We start from the raw sequence: 19366 nt of genomic DNA on the forward strand, positions 1-19366 counted from the left end.
AAAAAAAATATTTTATTTTTATATTTTTATTGAGATTTTGCTGAATTTACTAGATTTTTGTTAGGATTGCGCCCACAAGCATAAGATTTTTTTCCCTTTATTAAATTTTTGTTAGGTTATTTGAGCAAAACTAATAATTTTTATTTAAATATTCATTTTTTATATTCAAATATGAATATTTTTACACATCTAGATTATATTATATTATTTTATTTAAGAATGGTTTGACTCTTGGTTGACCATTAGTTAAACCATTAACCATTGACTCACTGTATTGACATATTTAATGATAGATTCAGTTTTTAGTATTCTGGTATTTATGTGCAAAAATATTCATAAAAATACTATAGTGTAGAATATGTTATCAGGCTTTTGTTATAAGGGCATATATTTTTTAGTTTTTTAGAGAATCATATTCAAGAGTCTAGCAATAAATTTATTCATATACAAAGACTGATATTTAAAAAACAAACAAGTTAATATTTATATTTTAATAATAAATTATTTTGTATTGATCATTATTTGTGAATAAATTTTTTACGAAGTTTCTGGATGTGGTTCTTCTTGTATTTTTCTACTAAAAATGTTGAAAAAGAAACAAGGAGAGGCGTTTTCTTTTATATTAAATTTATATTAATGTAATAACCATTTACTAAATTGTTAAAAAATATTTATAGGTGATGGAACCAATTCTCACCATCTTAAACAAACTTTTGCTGGTTATGATAACGAATTGACGTTGATGCTATTTTTTTTTTTTTAAAAAAAAAGTGGGCTTATCGATGAATGGGCTAAAACCATAGGCCGAGTATGACCCAACTTCTACCTAGTGTACACAAAGTAGACTCCGCCTGGGCCCAGGGACTTGGCAAGTTGGCATTCACGTCATTGTAGAAGCTGTCAGACCACGTGGCTTGCTTTTTTTTTTTTTAACGGGAGCCTTAATCAATTTTTCTTTGGGAAAATGACAATATTAATGACAATTATATATATTAAGTTATTTAAATTTCAATTAAAGAACAAGGTCAGTTCTTATAATTATAAAATGTAAATACTTAATTGAAAAATTCACTAACTACAATTGAAATTATTGATACTATCAATTGAGAATTTATGAAAATTAACTAAGAATTTCAATTTTTTATTATTACATATAAATAAAATTTTAAAAAAATTAAATAAATATATTAAAATTATTTATAACATTAGTTAGAAATTCATCAAAGTCAATTATAAATTACAAGTTAATTACTTATAATTTTTTGCTTTCAATATATAAATAAATTACTTAAAAATTTTACTAAATACATTTAGAATTATTTATAACATTAGCTGAAAATTTAAAAAATTAATTTTAAATTGTAAGCCAATAGCTTGTAATTTTTCACTACTATTTGGAAAATTAACAAAAAAATATTTAAAAATTTTCATCATGTTAATTGAAAATTTATTAAAATCTATTGTAAACTTTAAATTAATCAACACAAGATAATTTATTGTAAATAAAGATCATAATTTGTTATTAAAATTTTAATGTTCTTATAGAATCTTTAATTGTCATTTTTTCTTTATCTTTTATCATGAAAAAAGGAAAAATAAATGTAACGATAGAGAGGGGGGGGGGGAAGAGTTCTCTTAGACGAAGAATGATCTCAAAGAATGTTTCAAACAGCATCTAGTGTCTCATGCTGGGTTGAAAAAATTCTAGCAAGTTAATAATACCTTAAGCAATAACACTACAGCATTTTAAGGTTATGAAAAATTATCTTTGCAACAAGATGAAAAAGTGTTGTCTAATATAAAAATAGACAATAGCTTTTTAAGTGTAATTCTTAACTCTTACTTTAAGCAATAAATATTGAGAAATATTAAAAACTCATTGCTTGTTGTAAAATAGGCGACAGTTTTTTACTTTTTGGCATTCTATTTATTAAATAAGCAATAATTTTATGAATGTCGCATAATTGGCAGCATAGAATAACCGTTGCTTCTAGGAATTATATCTTATCTCAAATTGGCATTTGGAATTTAATTTTAATATGAAGGTAAAAAATGTTTTCTAAAAAAATGATGCCACTTCCTTTAAATTTATCTTTTCATAAATTTAAAAATAGAAAATGTAAAAAATTATAATACGTTTGGGTAAGAAAATTCATGATCTACTAACTATTATAGTTTTGTCTTTCAATAACATATTTTAAAAAAACCACATTTATTATTTTTTATCTTTTAAAAAGATAGCTTCTAATTCTTTAATTTCTTTTAAATTAAAAAATTTAAAAGTGAGAAAATAAAAAATATATTTAGATAAGAAAATTTAATTTCTTGATTATCTCCTAGCTTTATTTATCAAATTATCTGTATAAATCTCTTTTTATTTTTAAAATAAGAACATTTTATTAAAACTTAAAAAAAATTAAATTCAAATGTTCTTATTTTTTAAAGGAAACAAAATAATTAGTATAGAAAGCAAAACGCTAGACTTAGCAGAGGAGATCAGTGGACGATTGTTAATTCTTTCACTCGTTCGTTATTTGCTCAATCACACAACTTGTTCCCTCTTCGGGCAAAAGTGATGAAGCGGTGAAATCGATAGCAGAGGAGATCAGTAGACGATTCGCTTGTTTGACACAAGAATCATTTATCGAGAGGATCTGTATTTGATGACGTAGAACGCTTACTTTGATCGAGAGGTCGAACCCTTGCATCTTTCATCTCCGACCAAGAAATTTTCAAAGGCGAATGTTCTACAGCGAATAATTTGATTAGATGTGGAGCTTTTGGGGAAGACTGATCGAACTATAAAGCAAGCTCGAAATGGAAATCTGCAGGGTTTTAATTGCAAGAGGCGCTAAGTTTCTGAACGCCATCTCTTTTGATAGCTGAGCAAAGCAGTTATTTTCTCAGATCAGACACTGACCCTGTTGGAGAAAAGGGTGAATGAACATAATCTTGTTTCTTTTTCCTAAAATATTTGAATTTAATCCTACTTGTTTTATTGACTTCATTCTCTCTTTGATTGTGGGAAAAGATTGAAATTATCATATTTGTGATTCTTTGTCTAAACGGGATAAGATTGGTGGCTGTTGTTTTGCATTGTGAATATGAAAGATGTTGTTCTGTTCTCTACTTTTATCAGTGAATGAGCTTCTATGTACTGGGTGTTGGGTCCAAAGATTCTGTTTTGGCATATATCTCAACAGAACATAAGGCATAGCATTTATCCATTTTTAGCTAAATTATTTAATCCATATTAGGATATTTTTTTGGTAAGCTATCCATGTTCGGGCATTAAATTGAGGTTCTATTAATTTTTTTGGTCGGAATATCTATCGTTAATACAGCAGGACCAATTGTTGTTGCTTGTGCTACTATTTCAAGTCCATACGGGAATTGAACTCGTATGTTTCTGTGATCATGAAGAGATGATAGAATATGAAAGAACTATTGGTTTGTGGCTTTATCCCCAAGCAGATAGCCATCTTTATCTGAAGAAATACCTGGGAAAAATTAAATTTGATTGTGATTGTTAAGTTTGCAATATGATTTTAAATATTATCATTCCTGCATGATGAGCTTATATAAATTTTAATTTGCACCGTACGCTCCCAGACCAGATTTTTTTTTTTTTTTTGGGGGGGGGGGTGTTGTGGCGTAAACATAAAGTATGAGAATCCCATTTGGTTTGCAAGTTCAGTTAACAAACATATATTTTAACTTCTTGTTTTGGTGTTTCATTTCTCTCTCTCTGTTTTTTCCCTTTTCTATTAATTTTTGCATGCTTCTATCCAGCTTTTCCCTTTCTTTTTCACATTTTTGCGGATATGGTTTTCTTGTGTTACATCACTTTACTAATGATCCCAAATATCTTTGAATTGTGAATTACAAGATTGCCAATATATAGAAGTCGGGGACACTGATATATGCATATATAATAATGGTTTTTAGGGAATACTGATGAATGTCATTGATGGGCATTCTTCTTGATAAAGTCGTAAATTATAGATTGGAGGCCAGAGATTCAAGAAGTGAAGGCTAAAAATTTGCTGCTGAAAAATTATTGTCAACCACTCTACTAAATAGCCAAAAAAATGAGTTAAGTCACGACTCCTGACACTTAAATTTTGTGGATTGAATTGTATCATGCATGTTTTTGGGGGCTGTTCTGCTTTTAGTTGTAAGTGTAAAGAGGGTGGAAATTTGGGAGAACTTGGGATTACTTTAATTGAATAGTTGTTTGTTATTTTAACTTATGTTTCTTGATAGGTGGAATAAGCTTACTGGTTGAGAATCTAAAAGATAAGTCTATACCAATAAAAGTAAGCTGATTTGTTTTATGTGAATAGGAAATTGAGGCAGAGAAGGAACTAAAAAAAGCATTCAAGCTCTTTGACAAGAGTCCAAATGACTATATATAAGTAAGGTTTGTGTGTGTGTATTTGTCATGAATTTATTTCCATTAATATGATGCCTTCTTATTAACAAGTTTTGTATTGTTGCTTGTTCATATTAAATATTTCTAATAACATTTAACTATTTTTTTGGGGCTAAAGCTTCTTTTGAAAATGCTTGTAGTTGGCAGGAGGATGTCAAAAATAAAAAATGATTTGTTTAAGGATAGTTGGTATTCTGTGTATATTTGATTATGGGTTGGGTTGTTAGTTTTTCTGAACTTTATGTGCTGTAAAAAGTTGCTGTATTGGAATTTGTTGGTGTACTAGAATGATGTTGTAAACACACTGTTAAATTCATTGTATTTTGAATGGTGAGAATATTTTTTGAGTTATGTAACGCTTAGATCGTTTCCATATTTATATGTAATGATTGTATATGTATTATTTTTTTATGCATCCAATTAAAATATATATATATATATATATATATTTTAAGGATTGGCAGCAGGTATAAACTGTTGGCATAGACAGGCAGCAGTTTGTAATTGTTGCTAAGTTTGGCAACAGGTTGAAACCGTTGCTTATTACCACCTTAAACCCATTGCCTATAGTCTCATTCTAGGCAATGGTTTTATGGTTAGTGGCCTAAAATATGAGAAAATCATTGCCTTATGCTGTAGGCCACAGTTTTCACCTTATTGCAATGGTTTTTGACTGATGGCACACAAAAAAAAAAAAAATGTTGTTATGTAAGATGAAGGCACTCGCTCTCATTTGGAATGAACATTTCTAAGATCATTTCTTTATTATTAGTTGTATCATAAAGATAATTGATCTTATCATTCTACTCTTGGTCATAGTTCTCAAACACATTTTGAAATAAGCTAATAATTATATCTAGCTTGCTTAACATGCTTATTTCAAACGAAAATAGATGATTATCAGATTATGGTTTAGACTTGGCCATAGATGTGGCGGGTTTTCTGCTTTCTAATCTAAACTAATGTCGTTTTCTCTTGTATAGTGTTGATTATGGCTTTGTATTTTTTTTTTTAAAGTAGAGTTTGCTTTTAGTGAATTTACATTCACCAAAAAAAATGTTTTTACTTTTTATATGATTATACAAAATTTCATAACTTTATTCTTATAAAAAAATGGGGAATGATTTTTTTTTTTTAAACTTTCGTGTGTTTTTTGACTTTTTTCAAACCCACTTATCCATATGAGTGCATGAAAGGAAAGGAGGCCTCTTCATTTTTTTTTCTCTCAATTTTCTTTCATTTTTTTCAATTTCGATCATTCAAATTATTTTATTAAATAAATTTTTTAAATAATAAAATTAATAAATAATAAGGATAAAAAAATAGAGTAAAATGAAAAAAAAAAAAAGAAGTTGAAAGATCTCAAATCTGCATGAAAGATACCAGCCAAAAGGGGGGTATTGGGAGAGAGACTCAATTCACGAGGTTCGAGAAGCTTTTTGATATTTAGAGTGTGTGTGGTTCAAGAGAAAAGAAAAGAAAAGAAAGGAAAGGGAGGTGAGGGGAGAGGAGGGAAGGAAGGGAGAGGAGAAGGAGAGGAAGATGAGGGGAGTGGAACTCCCCCTCAATTTAAAAGGGAGGTTTTGGAGAGAAAGGAAGGGAAAATTTTAAAAATTTTTCCTCCCCTTCTCTTAACTAAAGGAGAGGAGGGGAGGAGAGTCCCTCTTCTTTTCTCTCTTCCCTCTGACTAAACATACCCTTAATGTGAAGTAATGTAAAATCATAATTCAGATAGACGGTAAATATTCTCGCAGTACACTACCATACAGGTTTCTTTCTTTCTTTTTTTTATTGGAGCTTGTCAGACAACCAAGTCATCATCCCATACAGTTGAACGCTTGAACTGCCTGGGGACGAGCCTCTGCGGCCAGGCTGAAATGGAAGATTGACAACCAAGACTGCCATACAAGTTTATTTCTTTTTTATTTTTTTATTGGAGCTCGTCAGACAATCAAAAATCTGTTTCAATTTTAATTGGACATAATTAATTAATATAATTCATTTTAATTATAATTTGTTGTGTTATAATACAATTTATTTGGATATTATTTTTTTAAAATTAATTTTAATATAATTGAAGATATTTAAATAATTTAATCAAAATTAATTTTAACTATATAAATTACTATAGAAAATATTGCTTTTTAAAATTAAATTAGCAATATATTTGTATATAATATTATTAAATTTGTTAAATTTTATCTAAGAAGTAAAATATATTATTTAAATTACACATATGATTAATTATAAAAATTTAAATTATATTAATATTAACAATTTAATATACATAAATAAATAACTTAATTCTTAAATGATATTAATATTTGAAGAGTGTGTATAGTTTTATCGTATTGAAAATAAGTGGCTCATAATATCCATAAAAAGCTATACATGTGTGTGAAATGAGAATTTTGGCAAATGTTTCAATACTTTCATAATATGTCCATTTAAAGGCCGAAAATGTAATATACACACACACTTTAATAAAAAAAATTTTAAAGTTAGGAGGTGTCATGACCTTCCTCGATCTCCTGTAATTTTTAATTGTGAATTCAATTCAGCTCATAATCTCATAAAAAATTATAATAAAATCTCACATGAAAAATTAATTTCTACAAGAATGTAATTCTCCCTAATCTCAAATTGGTAATAGCTACCCTGTAATAATAATAATAATATAAACAAGGTCGAAAGTTGAACAAGCCCCAAGACCCTAACACAAGTCAGAATTGGGCGAGGAATAAATTATATTCACGAGTTTTACTGATGAGGACGCGACAGTCAATTTATGTCCTGTCAGTTGGCATCCTACTATAATACTTCCTCAATTTTAAATTTTAAATTATAAAATACTTTTTAAAATATTTTTATTTTAAAATATAAAATATTTTAAGAAAATTAAAATTTTATTATCCTTTATTTCTCTCTATCTAATACTAATTAAGTATACATTTAATATTATTAAATAAAAAATATTTTAAAAGTTTATATTTTTATTTTTAAAAAATTATTAAATATATTTAATAAAATTTATTAATATATAAAAAAATTTTTAAAAGTGTTTTACATTAAAAAATCATTTGTATTACTAAAAGATATAAAAATAAGCACGGAGAGTCGTGATTCATTTTGTACAGATGCACAAGATCTGGTCCGGGTTCAATTAAAACTAAGTGAACCATTTAAACACTATAAAATTGAATTGGGTGAGAGTTAGTAAGGCAACCATCGTATTTTCGGCGGAGACATCGGACAAGTGGTTGGTACGTGGCAGATAAACAGCGAGTGCCCAATAGACAAACATTATTACATGTGCGTGATTGCAGTGAATTCCGGTGAACCATAAGAAGGAGAATCAATTGCTGGTAAGAGAAGAAATTAATTATAAGAGGTGGAGGCAACAAGACACGCAAACCTTTAATGTGATGGGAGGAGGAAATGGCGACAGGTGGAAGTTATTGCCGGAGACGCAGGGGCAAGTGATTGCTCATTGCTTGCGTCGTGTCGTCATCACCGACCCACCCTCGTCTTCCGTAAGTGATTCGCCATTCAACCCAGCCGATATCTTCGGCCCCTGTTCTTGCGCGTCGCCCTTCCGCTCTACCACATTTTTACACTATTCATTAAATATATCTTAAAATATTTTTTAAAATTTTATCTCTATTAAAAATAAAAAAATAGAAATATATAGTATACAATAAGTTATAAAATTTTAAAAAATAGTAATAAATGACGGATTTTAAAATATACCCTGTTAAATACCAGAGGGAATTCGGAATCCATGCCTCACAATTCTTTTGAGTTAGGATGATCCATTTTCAAGCTGCAAGACCAAAAAAAAAAAAAATTATAAACAAGTTATTCTAATGGAAGGGTCGCCTTCCTTATCCCCGACCCTCGTTTTAACGTATGTCATTTTTTAATTTACGCTTTTAAACAAGAAATTAGTTAAAATTTTCATATTTTTTTAATTGCACCTCCAATGGAATAAATATATGAAAAAACTAATATTTTATTCTTTCAATTTTTAAGTCAGTTGTCACTCAATCCTTCAATTATAATTCGGTGCGACTCAATCTCTCAATTATTACTCGACTCAGTCCCTCAACTTTTAATTAACTCATAATTCAATCATTATTTTTAATTTTTTTAAAAAAATTTCCTATCAATAACAAAGATAAAAGAAATGCTAATATATTATTTTAAAATATCCTCTTCTTACTCTTTGATGTGAGATATAATTAAGAAAAAAAAAAGTTAACAAAAGTTGAGAGACTAAATTATAAGAGAGTCAAAAGTTGAGGGATTGAATCGCAACGAATCATAGTTGAGGAATTAAGTTATAAATGAATTAAAAATTAAAAAATTAAAAAATTAATTTTTCCTAAATATATTATTTGGCCAAGTATCCTAACAAATCTAATATATTATTACCACCAACTTAAACTAATATGAATCTTTATTATATGAGATTGTTATTACTAATAACAATCTCATAAGTATTTGAATAATATCTTTGATGTGTTTATTTAATATGATTGTGTATCTTATTACTCGAATTTGACATCACAAGATAAATTGGTTTGACTTTCCAATTAAACCAAACATCTATGATTCTTTCTACCAACTCTTTACACTTCTAATCTTAAAATATACTTTTAATCCTCTAATTTTATATAAGATTTTAATTTGATCAGTTAATTTATGAAGTATTTTTTTAATTTTTTAACTCTAATATCGTTAGTCTTAGATAATTTTTTTTATATCAATCATTATTATTTTAAAAAATTAATCTTAATATGTTAATACTTGAAAATATTTTATCAATATTTCAAAATTCAGTGTAAAAATTTATTGGGATAAAATTAATAATGTTAGATTAAATAATTAAAAAGATATTTTATAAAGTTAAGAGATTATGTACAGCTAAAAAATTAAATGTATAATTTAGTCATTAATTTATTATACACATACCTATCCACCAATACGGAATTGATGCTTGGCGGTCCTTTTGCGGTAGGATGAACCATTTGGAGCTTCAAGACGAAAAGAAAGGCATGTTTTCTTTACAAAATCGATCTTCATTAAGTTTTTTTTTTTTTTTGGGCCTGTCGATTTTCATTAAATGGAATATGGAAATCACACTGATTTTTGCTTTCAGTATAGAAAAAAAGAGCACCTTGGCCCCATGTTCGAGAGCAACAATAGCATGGATTAGAACTTTACGTGTTCGCAATGGCCTGTCCTCGATCCCAATAATACACATCAATCTTTTTCCATCATCGCAGCGACATGGCATAATTAATTAAGTGCTTTTTCACTGGTTCTCCCCCCTCTTTTCTTTCAGGAGATCGGATCCTAATGAGAGCCTATCCTAATTTCTCGTGCCCTCACGGTATGAAATTTAATTAAAAATATTTTATATATAAAAATGGGAGAAGTATTATTATATATGCTTTCCCATTCTTATTAGAGACACTTGTAACTATTTTGTCAAATTAAAAAGAGGTAATTAAATTATTAATTTTATATAAAAATATAATAAACTTTAATTTTTCTTATATTTAAATAAAAATTTTTTAAATTTGCAATACATTTTTCACTCATAGTTAATGAATTTAAATAACAATAATATGAAAAATTAATACCTTATCAAGTGTTTTATATTAAAATTCAAAATATCCTTTTAAAGGGTGGCTTATAATAGGAAGGGAGTGCTTCTTATTTATTTTTCTATTAATTACTCATCTATTAAAAAATATAAGATATTTTTTAATCGAATTTCACATTTAATAAAGTAGTTATTTATCTTTAAATTAATATTATTTTCTAATATTTACTCCTACTTATAAGATTTTTACTCTAAAAAAATATAAAATAATTTTTTTCCTTAGGGACATTTTTAAAAAAATAATGATTATACTTCAAAATACTAAAAATACATTGTATTTTTTAATATCAAACCTCTTTAAAAAAATCTTATATTTTTTAATGGAGGAATTAATATTTTCTTTCTTAAAAAATTATTATATATAAATATGTGTGTGTGTGTGTGTGTGGGGGGGGGGGGGGATGCATCCATGTGTGTAAAAGTAGAACGAATTAAATGTAACCCTTTCAAAACCTTTTTCTATGTCACAGGAGCCCAAGTTCAATGTCTTATATCCATCTTCACTCGAATTAACACCTATTTACCCTATATAGAATTGCATGTGCGCATATATGTGTGCATGACATCTATGATAAATTGCAACTATATATAAATACATACATACATACAATATATATATATATATATATAATAAATTTACAAAAATGATGTCAAAAATATAAGGTATTTTTTAAAGAGTTGGATGTTACAAAATATAAGACATTTTTAGTTTTTTAAGATATAATCATTATATTTTTTCAAAAGTGTCCATAATGATAATGACTTTATATTTATTATGGAGTGTTTAATAGGGGTAAATGTAAAAAGATAGGGTTAATTTAAAAGTAGGTAATTACTTTATTGAGAGATAAACTTTAATTAAAAATATTTTATATCTTATAACGAAGGTTATAAGTTATGGTTTTATGGACAATATAACATGCATGTAGGAAGTTAGCAATATATAATACGGCTTCTTTTACTAGTTGCTAGGCTTGATCTTTCTCGAATATAAGGCGGTGACTGTGAGCAATGCACGCCCCCGTAATTTAGTTATATATTTATATTACAAATTATTATTTATTTATATTTTATAGTGTAGTTTGATTCTCAAATTTCGCGTGATGCTCAACAAGCCATATTTATTTTACTCTATAAATAATAGACGTTTATCACTCACTCTTTAAGAAAACTATTTTGTATATTTGTATTCCTTGTTTGTGAATAGTAATACCTACTATAAATTTTTATTATATTTATTGATTATGATTATTGAGAAAATGATAGCATGCTTTGCATGTTATTACGTCCAAGAAAATTGGCCATGTCAAACACATTCATGACATTCCTAACAGATTGCCTGCCCATTTTGTTGGGTCAGAGAACAGATTTCTTGTGCACCTCCAACTCATTTTGCTTTTGTTGTTAACTGTGAGAATGATGTGGGGCTGTTCCAAGTCTGCACCAAAAAAATTAGGTAATGAATTTTGAAAAAGCTCAATGAAAGTATAAAAAATAAAATAAAATTTTACTTAAATTTAGTTAATTATCTTGTGTTTATCAATGTTCTAGGCATTCTTTGTTATACTATATAGATTAAAAAAAAAAGAACGTGCAATCATTTTTTTTCTTTCGGTTAATCTGGTAAGGTTTTAAGCCGAGTCACTTCAATCTAATAAAAATTAATCAATATTTCATTTTTATCATTTGAATTGAATTATTCTCATAAAGCATATTTTTATGTTCATAAAAAAAAATTTATATCACAGCTTTTTTACTTTTAAAAAGCATTCCTTCAAGTGCAAGAAAAGTCGTGCAATCTGATAGGATCTTAACAGTCAACCATGCATGATCCCACGCTAACCAAAAACATGAGGCCAAGTAGCAAACAACCACGGATGAAAATAGGGTATATTAAATTAAGTTTTAGTTAAAATTACCTAAATTTGCATAGTAAATCATACGCTTAAGTTTGTCCAGTTAGATTTTAATTAAATATACCTGAGCCAGTACAGTAAGTTAGATACTTGAGTTTGGCTTAAAATGTATATAAGTTTTTTTTTTTTTTAAACTCAGCACAATAAGTTAGATGTTTGAGTTTGGCTTAAAATGTATATAATTTTTTTTTAAACTCAACGTTGAGTTTACTTAAAGTTTGATCTAGTCTGAAAGCTTATTTAAAAGCCTACTTAAAAGTAAATTTTTTTAAATAAGTTGACATTTTAATTTTAAATGTCTCAAATATACTTTAAAACTATTAATATAAATATATAATCTGATAAATCAATTACAATATATAATAGTTAACAGGATTTACCAACTATAATATAATAATAAAGTAATAACATTAAAATCAATATATAAGTTCAATCTGATTGAAAGACATAATTAAAAATAAAAAAAAATAGATTGATTAAAGATCAAATTGTAAAATTGACGTGTGTGTGAGATATTACATAATACACGCACATATATAAATAGACTAGCCTATTGGGTTTGTAATTTAAGCCTTAAAAACTTAAATTTGGTTTGAGCCTATCTAGTAAATAAGTTGGGTTTTGCTTAAAGCAGGTCAGGGATATTTCCACTTCCAAAAATAAGCCAAGAAATTATATGAATCTTATAAAAGTGAACAACAAGCGCGTCAAATGAGTCTCTTCTATTAAATTTTGTGATAAAAAATCACTATTAAATTTTACATAAGAAATCTAAATTAAAAAAGTCTCATAAAATTATTCTATAATCTCATGTACTTCAGTAAAATTGTCAATTATTATTGGACAATGGTTAATTATTGTTGTTCAATTGTCAATTGAACAATTTTATTAACAACTATCTAGTATTAATTGACAATTTCAATATACTAATTGAAAATTTTAACAAAGGATTAAATGACAATATAGATCCTAAAGTATAAACCCACAAGTGATTTAAATTCAAAACTTATGTTTGATATATTTTAAACTTTAAATAGTTAAATCAGAGGCAATCTATATATAATAATTCAAGCAAATTAAGCTTATTTGAATCAAATTTAAGTATCCTACCATATAAAATAGCTTATATAACAAATTCTAACAATAGTCCCTTGAGCTTTCCTACTTACTTGGATAGTTTGTATATTTGAATTGTTAAATATTATTTTTATTTTTATTTAATTTAAATTTTTATTTTAATAAATTAATATTTTAATTTTTTATAATTATTTTATTAATAATAAAAAAGAAATTTAAATATTTGAGTGAAACTCACTTGAGTTTGGCCCAGCTCAAATCTCTTTCGATTTATTTGCATTGATCCAAATAAATCTGTACTAAATAAAATTTTTTATACTCCCAAGATCAACTCTAACATTTTTTAAATTTATTTAGATTGGAATTTGGTCTAAGTTAGTGCCTTTTGGGAAATCTAACCCATATTGTTAATTTTAAGCTCGAGGCCGTTAATTATAAATTCTCTCTCTCCCTCTTCTCTCTTCGTCTCTCTCTCTCTCCTCTCGCTGTTTTCCTCCTCCCTCGGCTCCCTCAACTGGTGGTTGTTTCGTTTACGTCCCTGCCACCAGTACTACTCCCTCCCTCTCAGCGACTATGGCTTCCCTTTGGTTGGCAACATTTGGTTGTGCCTTTGAATCTCCTTCAGAAGGAAATTGGCCCAACTTCCTATACTCCAACAGTAAAATAAACCGAAGAGTCTCTTCAAACACGGCCTCGTCGCAAGGAATCGCCAGGGGCCCGTGATTAGAGAACTCGTACTCTTCCTTAGCTTGAATCTGAAGCTTCTCGAAGACGGCATGGTTCAGGTAGGAAGCGCGTACCTCAAATCTCCGGGACTTGTTGCCCATGCATACGGCTGCTTGTTCGGCTGGCCGACATGCGAGCCTTGTTGCGGCACTGTCACAGCAACTAGAAAGTGATTTATTTTACTGCATTTTCTGAGTCTGGCAGACGTGTTTCTCGAGCTTCCCTGCATCTGGAAGAAGGAAATAAAAATTTGCGGGGGGTTGAAAGAAGCGGAAGACCCGTCGCTTCTTGGGGGGCAAAACCTAGAAAGTTCCCATGAAATTGACCATAATTATTACAAGTCACTGCTTCTGCGTTGGCCATTGCCGTCGGGAGGGAGGCAGGCAGGCGAGACTCAGAGAGCCACCAGTTGAGGGAGATGAGAGAGGGAGAGGAGAGAGAAAGGAAGAGAGAGGGAGGAGAGAGGCATGGAGGGGGGGGGGGAAGAGAGAATTCTTGATCAACCGCTGTTTGATTAAAATTAACCGTAAGGTTACATTATTGTATAATTAATTCTTCAAGATTCAAAATATATTAAGAGGAAATACACATTCATAATTCAAATCATCCTTAAATTTATAATTTAAATTTATATTATTATTTAACTCTTTAATAAACGAAGACATTTTAAAATTATTTCATAATCTTATGAAGATTTTTAAATATTTAAACTTTTTATGTAAAACCTGAAAATAAGTTTTCATCTATAAAAAAATAAACATCATATCAACAACATCACTATCAACCTAATCAATATTATTTTTTCTGGAGACACCCAATTACAAAAAATGTAATGATATAATAATTACTTCACCAATCCTCAGATAACATGTTTTCTACCGCTACTCATCATCCATTTTGGTAAATAAAACAAAAACAAAAACAAAAACAAGGGGATGCTTCGTATATCAAAGGAGAATTATGTTAATTTTTCACACAGTAAAATTAATTATTATAAAATTTATTAATAATTAAAGAAAGGTCATCTAAAATAACTGACCTTATCAATTGTTAATTAATTTTAAAGTAATTAATTTGTTTTTAACACGAGACTTAAATGTAATTCTTTGATATATTAATTGTCAACTGGATGATGCTTGAAGCTGAAGATTGAAGATGCTTATCCCAACTACACCTTTTTTTTTTCCTTTCCCTTTTAAAGAATGGAGATCAACCTAGAGACAACTAGCAGACAGCGATAATTGAAGAGATTAAACTATTGCTAGACCTTCAGCTAATCGTGATGACCACACATGTCCAGCTCAAATCCTCACAAATCACAAATGCTTCAAGAACTTCAACAGTTCAACCCCCTCTGTTTTTTTTGAATTTTTTTGGGTAGGGACATCTTACAGCTAGAAAGAGAATTATATAGTTGACAAACAGTGATTGCATATCTCCAATCTTTGTAACACAAATCCTAAATTCTCTGATTCAACCAGCCAAATCATCATCATCATCATCTTTTCTTCATACCATCTTCTCTGCCTTTGTATGTGTTCATATCGTTTCCAAGCTCTGATCGGTACAAATTTCCCCAGATTTCCCAGGCTATGGAAGATGAAACCAGAGTTTTTCTCCCTAAAACCAAGCAACCTTCAGACTTCTTCGCTCAAGAAGGTGCCGAATTGAGGAGATTCAGATCGTACCTGCGATGGGTGTATGTGGATCAATCCAACTTTTGCCGGGCAGCTGTCTCGTGGTCCGTGTTCTTCGTCGTCGCATTCGTGATTCCTATTCTATCCCACTTTCTTCTTCTGTGCTCCGACTGCGATTCCGATCATACTCGCCCGTATCACATACCCGTTCAGATTTCTCTGTCTGTGTTCGCCACTCTCTCCTTCCTCTGCCTATCCAGGTGGGATCGCAAGTACGGTATGAGGAAGTTTCTGTTTCTGGATAAAGTAATCGATGAGAGTGACAAGACACAAAAAGGATATGCAGAGCAGCTTCAGGTTTGTTTTTCTGCTCTGTGTCTTCTTCGTTTTTGATTGAAGTTCTGAACCAATTATATGCGAAGATAATTAATCGCCATGGATTCGGATTCATCGCAATCTTGAATCTTCCTTCTCCATGGATTATTCATTGCGCTATTGGGGGGAATTTTTAAGCTTGAAACAGGAATAAACTTTAGATTTGTTAAGTAAAAGTACAAGCTACAAACACAAACTTTGCCACATTTATTCCTTTTTGGGCCAGAGCGGCACTTCTTGTTCGAAATGCGTCCAAATGCGTCAATTGTATATTTTTCAACTCCAAAAGCTAACAGCCAAAAAATTATCGAAGGCAGGAATAAACAATATAGCCCTTTCTTTGGCATTTTTATTGTACATAAATAATTAGAATATACTTAAACAAAAATTACTAGATTATACTGTAATTAATAACTTTTTATTAATATAATTTTGAGAATTAAACTCAAAAACTAAAGTTTTGTACACAATGGTTCCTCTATAGTTTTAAACAAAATTAAAATCAAGTTTTTTTAGTGAATACAATATTTACCAAGAGTTTACATGCTATTAAGCTACAATTTCATTTATTATTAAAAAAAAATCTTAACATGTCAATATGTCTACATTCCACATTTATGTGCTATTATGAATTTTTTTTTAAATTAAAAAGAGTTTCTCCAAATTCGTGGTAATCTGGGAAATTGCCAAAGTAGACTCGTTATATTTGAATGATCATGCATCACCTATTCTCTCTTGTTTAACCCCTTAAAAAAAATTATTAATAATAATAACCTCAAAATCAAAATCAAAATCTATCTTGCAGAGAACCATGAAGCTAATACTGCTTTGGGGGCTTCCCTGTTTCTTAGCCGAATGTGCCTACAAGATATGGTGGTTCACCTCTGGAGCATCTGAGTTGCCATATTACGGTAACATATACGTGAGCAACTTCTTACTGGGCGCTCTTGAACTGTTCTCTTGGGTTTATCGGACCTCCATTTTCTTCCTGGTCTGCGTCTTCTTTCGGCTCATCTGTTACCTGCAAATACTCAAACTTGAAGAATTTGCTCAAGTTTTCCATAAAGAAACTGAAGTGGCGTCTATCTTGGTGGAGCACCTCAAACATAGAAGAAACCTCCGCATCATTAGCCATCGTTTCCGATTTTTCATTTTGGTTTCTCTGCTCTTGGTCACTGCAAGCCAGCTCATTTTTCTGCTTATGACTACAAAAACTGGTTCTGATGTCGACATCCTCAGGGCAGGCGAGCTTGCGGTACGATCTTCTTTAATTTTATGAACTTTCATGTACGACACAAGTCTGAGTTAATCTTTCCCATAATTTTAGAACTCTTATAATCAACATGCTCAGAGTTCCATCTCATTCTCTTACTTTAGGTTCATCAAAATATATATATATATATATACACTTGAGTTGGTGCTTTAGTTAGAGAGATTTGCTCCTTCATTAATGTGTACTATTGTGCAGTGCAGATTAAGATGGATTAAAAGAAAAATTATAATTTGTTAAGCTCTTTAATTTGATTATGACAATATTGCAGTTAGTCTCCATAACCCTGGTGAGTGGGCTATTCATACTATTACGAAGTGCTACCAAGATCACACATAAAGCACAATCTATCACTGGGCTTGCTGCAAAGTGGCACGTCTGTGCAACCATAAATTCATTTGACCATGAAGGCGAGACGCCTCGTGCACCGGAACAGATAGCTTCATCTCAAGTTATAGCTGCCAATGCTCTGTTGGGATCAGATGAAGATGAGGTGGGAGATGAAGAAGATGAGTTGGATAACACCAAATTGCTCCCAATTTACGCCCACACCATATCTTTCCACAAGAGGCAAGCTTTAGGTATGCTGGAATTTACATGGTGAATAATGATGGTTTTATGTTTGTTTTTGTTTACTGTGATTAATTCTTAGTTGTGTTTAGTTTATGAAAGATAAGTAAACTGAATTGATTAAAAGTAGTTTAATTCACTTTTCCAAAAGTGAGTGAAACCTGGGTTGGAGGAGGATTACATTAATTTATGGGTCTTAGTTATAATTAATTCCTTTTTTTTGGGTCATAAATCAAGCTTATATGTGTGATGTAAAATTGTTGATGGTATTAAGTTATGAGTTGTTTGGTTTTGATGCAGTGACGTATATGGAGAACAACAGAGCAGGAATCACAGTGTATGGGTTCATGCTTGACAGAATGTGGCTCCACTCTATTTTTGCCATTCAATTAGCTCTTTGCCTTTGGCTACTCAACAAGACAATTGGTGTTTAGAGAACACTTGGATTATATAGATTACAGAAAGGAAGTACCATATGATCTGGCCAAGTACCTTTTGTTGATTCTCAGATCCATTCGTGCACTTGGATCAAGTTTCTTGATCTTTTGCATCATGCTGTGTTATAGGTTAGTACAAATTTTGTGGTTGGCTAGTGGTCCCTACATTTTGTCGTGTAAAAAATTAATTACTGTGTGAAGGTTCACGATTGAGTGAAACAGAGAGTTATTAATATATGGGATTTATTCTTTTTTATTGCCTCTCTCTTTCTCTTAATTCAACAAGAATTTTAGAATAAATAATTGTAGGAGGTTCGGGGTTATATTTTGTTTAATTCATTTCATTTGGCAAGCTTCTTATGAAACTAAGCTAGGATAAATGCAAACTATAAGTCGAGAACGTCACAAACCTTCGTATACTATGAATAGTTGAAGTTATTGAAATAAATGCCACATCAGCAGCTAAACTTACTTGGTAGTGATGTGAGATATGATTCATGCTTGATGCAAGTATTGAAAGAGGGAGAGGAAGAAGAAGCAACAAACTTGGACCGCTTGAGCAAAGAGCAAGAGGGGAGAAAGATGGATTAGAGTTTAAGGATAAGCCTCTAGTTATTCTTTTTCCTATCCTATCTAATCTAACTCTTCCCAATATAGGAAAGGGGGTACACACATGCATCACCCACACACATTGTACACAGTATACACAACACCTACCTATCTCCACACACGCACCAAATATCTTTTTAAATCCCACTTTTTGGTGACATGGAGATTGAACTCAAAACGAATTGTATTGCGGGGAAGTTAATGCCCCACTAAACCAAAGGGTTCTGGCAAAAACACCTCTAGTCATATATCAAGGGTTATTCATGTTAAAGAACATAGCCTTTCAATGGGTGATGTTGTATTTTTTATCTTCTATGGTGTGAGTTGGGATATCATTTTAAATAGTCAATTAAACATCTTGACTAACTACAATTTGTTTAATTTCCTTTAAAAAAAAAATTACAAGTACCCTTGTTCTTGCCTAAAAGTGTTTTAAAAACAGCATGTGTGTAGGTGCTTCTGCAGGTATGAAAATGATTTAAAATATTGAAAGGAAAATTAATATTCCAATCCTTGTAGTTTTATTTAATTTTTAATCAGGTCCTAGAAATGTTTACAGATATTAATCCATTTGCCTAAAATCTTTTTAAAATGTCATGTAACAATGTTAATTGGTTCGTCAGCAAAGAGTTGCCGGTCTTAT

The 19366-nt window shown here is 29.9% G+C and overlaps 1 protein-coding gene and 1 long non-coding RNA gene across 2 annotated transcripts; both read left to right on the forward strand.

The window, feature by feature from the left end:
• The first annotated feature begins 2478 nt into the window (after positions 1-2478).
• Positions 2479-4816, forward strand: LOC129286019 (uncharacterized). The gene is made up of 2 exons (XR_008587472.1): positions 2479-2936; positions 3949-4816. It is a non-coding gene; the product is annotated as an uncharacterized LOC129286019 (long non-coding RNA).
• A 10190-nt stretch (positions 4817-15006) lies between these two features.
• Positions 15007-18370, forward strand: LOC129287102 (uncharacterized). The gene is made up of 4 exons (XM_054923257.1): positions 15007-15819; positions 16643-17092; positions 17379-17688; positions 17978-18370. Exons 1-4 carry the CDS (start codon positions 15418-15420, stop codon positions 18109-18111), a joined length of 1296 nt encoding a protein of 431 aa, XP_054779232.1. The 5' UTR covers positions 15007-15417; the 3' UTR covers positions 18112-18370.
• The last annotated feature ends 996 nt before the right edge of the window (positions 18371-19366 follow it).

This window comes from Prosopis cineraria, unplaced genomic scaffold, assembly GCF_029017545.1.
Source record: "Prosopis cineraria cultivar Desert tree isolate PC_DT_omini unplaced genomic scaffold, ASM2901754v1 PC11, whole genome shotgun sequence".
NCBI classification, from domain to species: Eukaryota; Viridiplantae; Streptophyta; class Magnoliopsida; order Fabales; family Fabaceae; genus Prosopis; species Prosopis cineraria.

Bases quoted from the DNA above. Each gene is read 5' to 3' on its own strand.
- LOC129287102 (XM_054923257.1), top strand. From the start codon at position 15,418: ATGGAAGATGAAACCAGAGTTTTTCTCCCTAAAACCAAGCAACCTTCA. The intron at 17,093-17,378 runs GTACGATCTTCT...ACAATATTGCAG, and splicing joins TCAGGGCAGGCGAGCTTGCG to TTAGTCTCCATAACCCTGGT. The intron at 17,689-17,977 runs GTATGCTGGAAT...GTTTTGATGCAG, and splicing joins CCACAAGAGGCAAGCTTTAG to TGACGTATATGGAGAACAAC.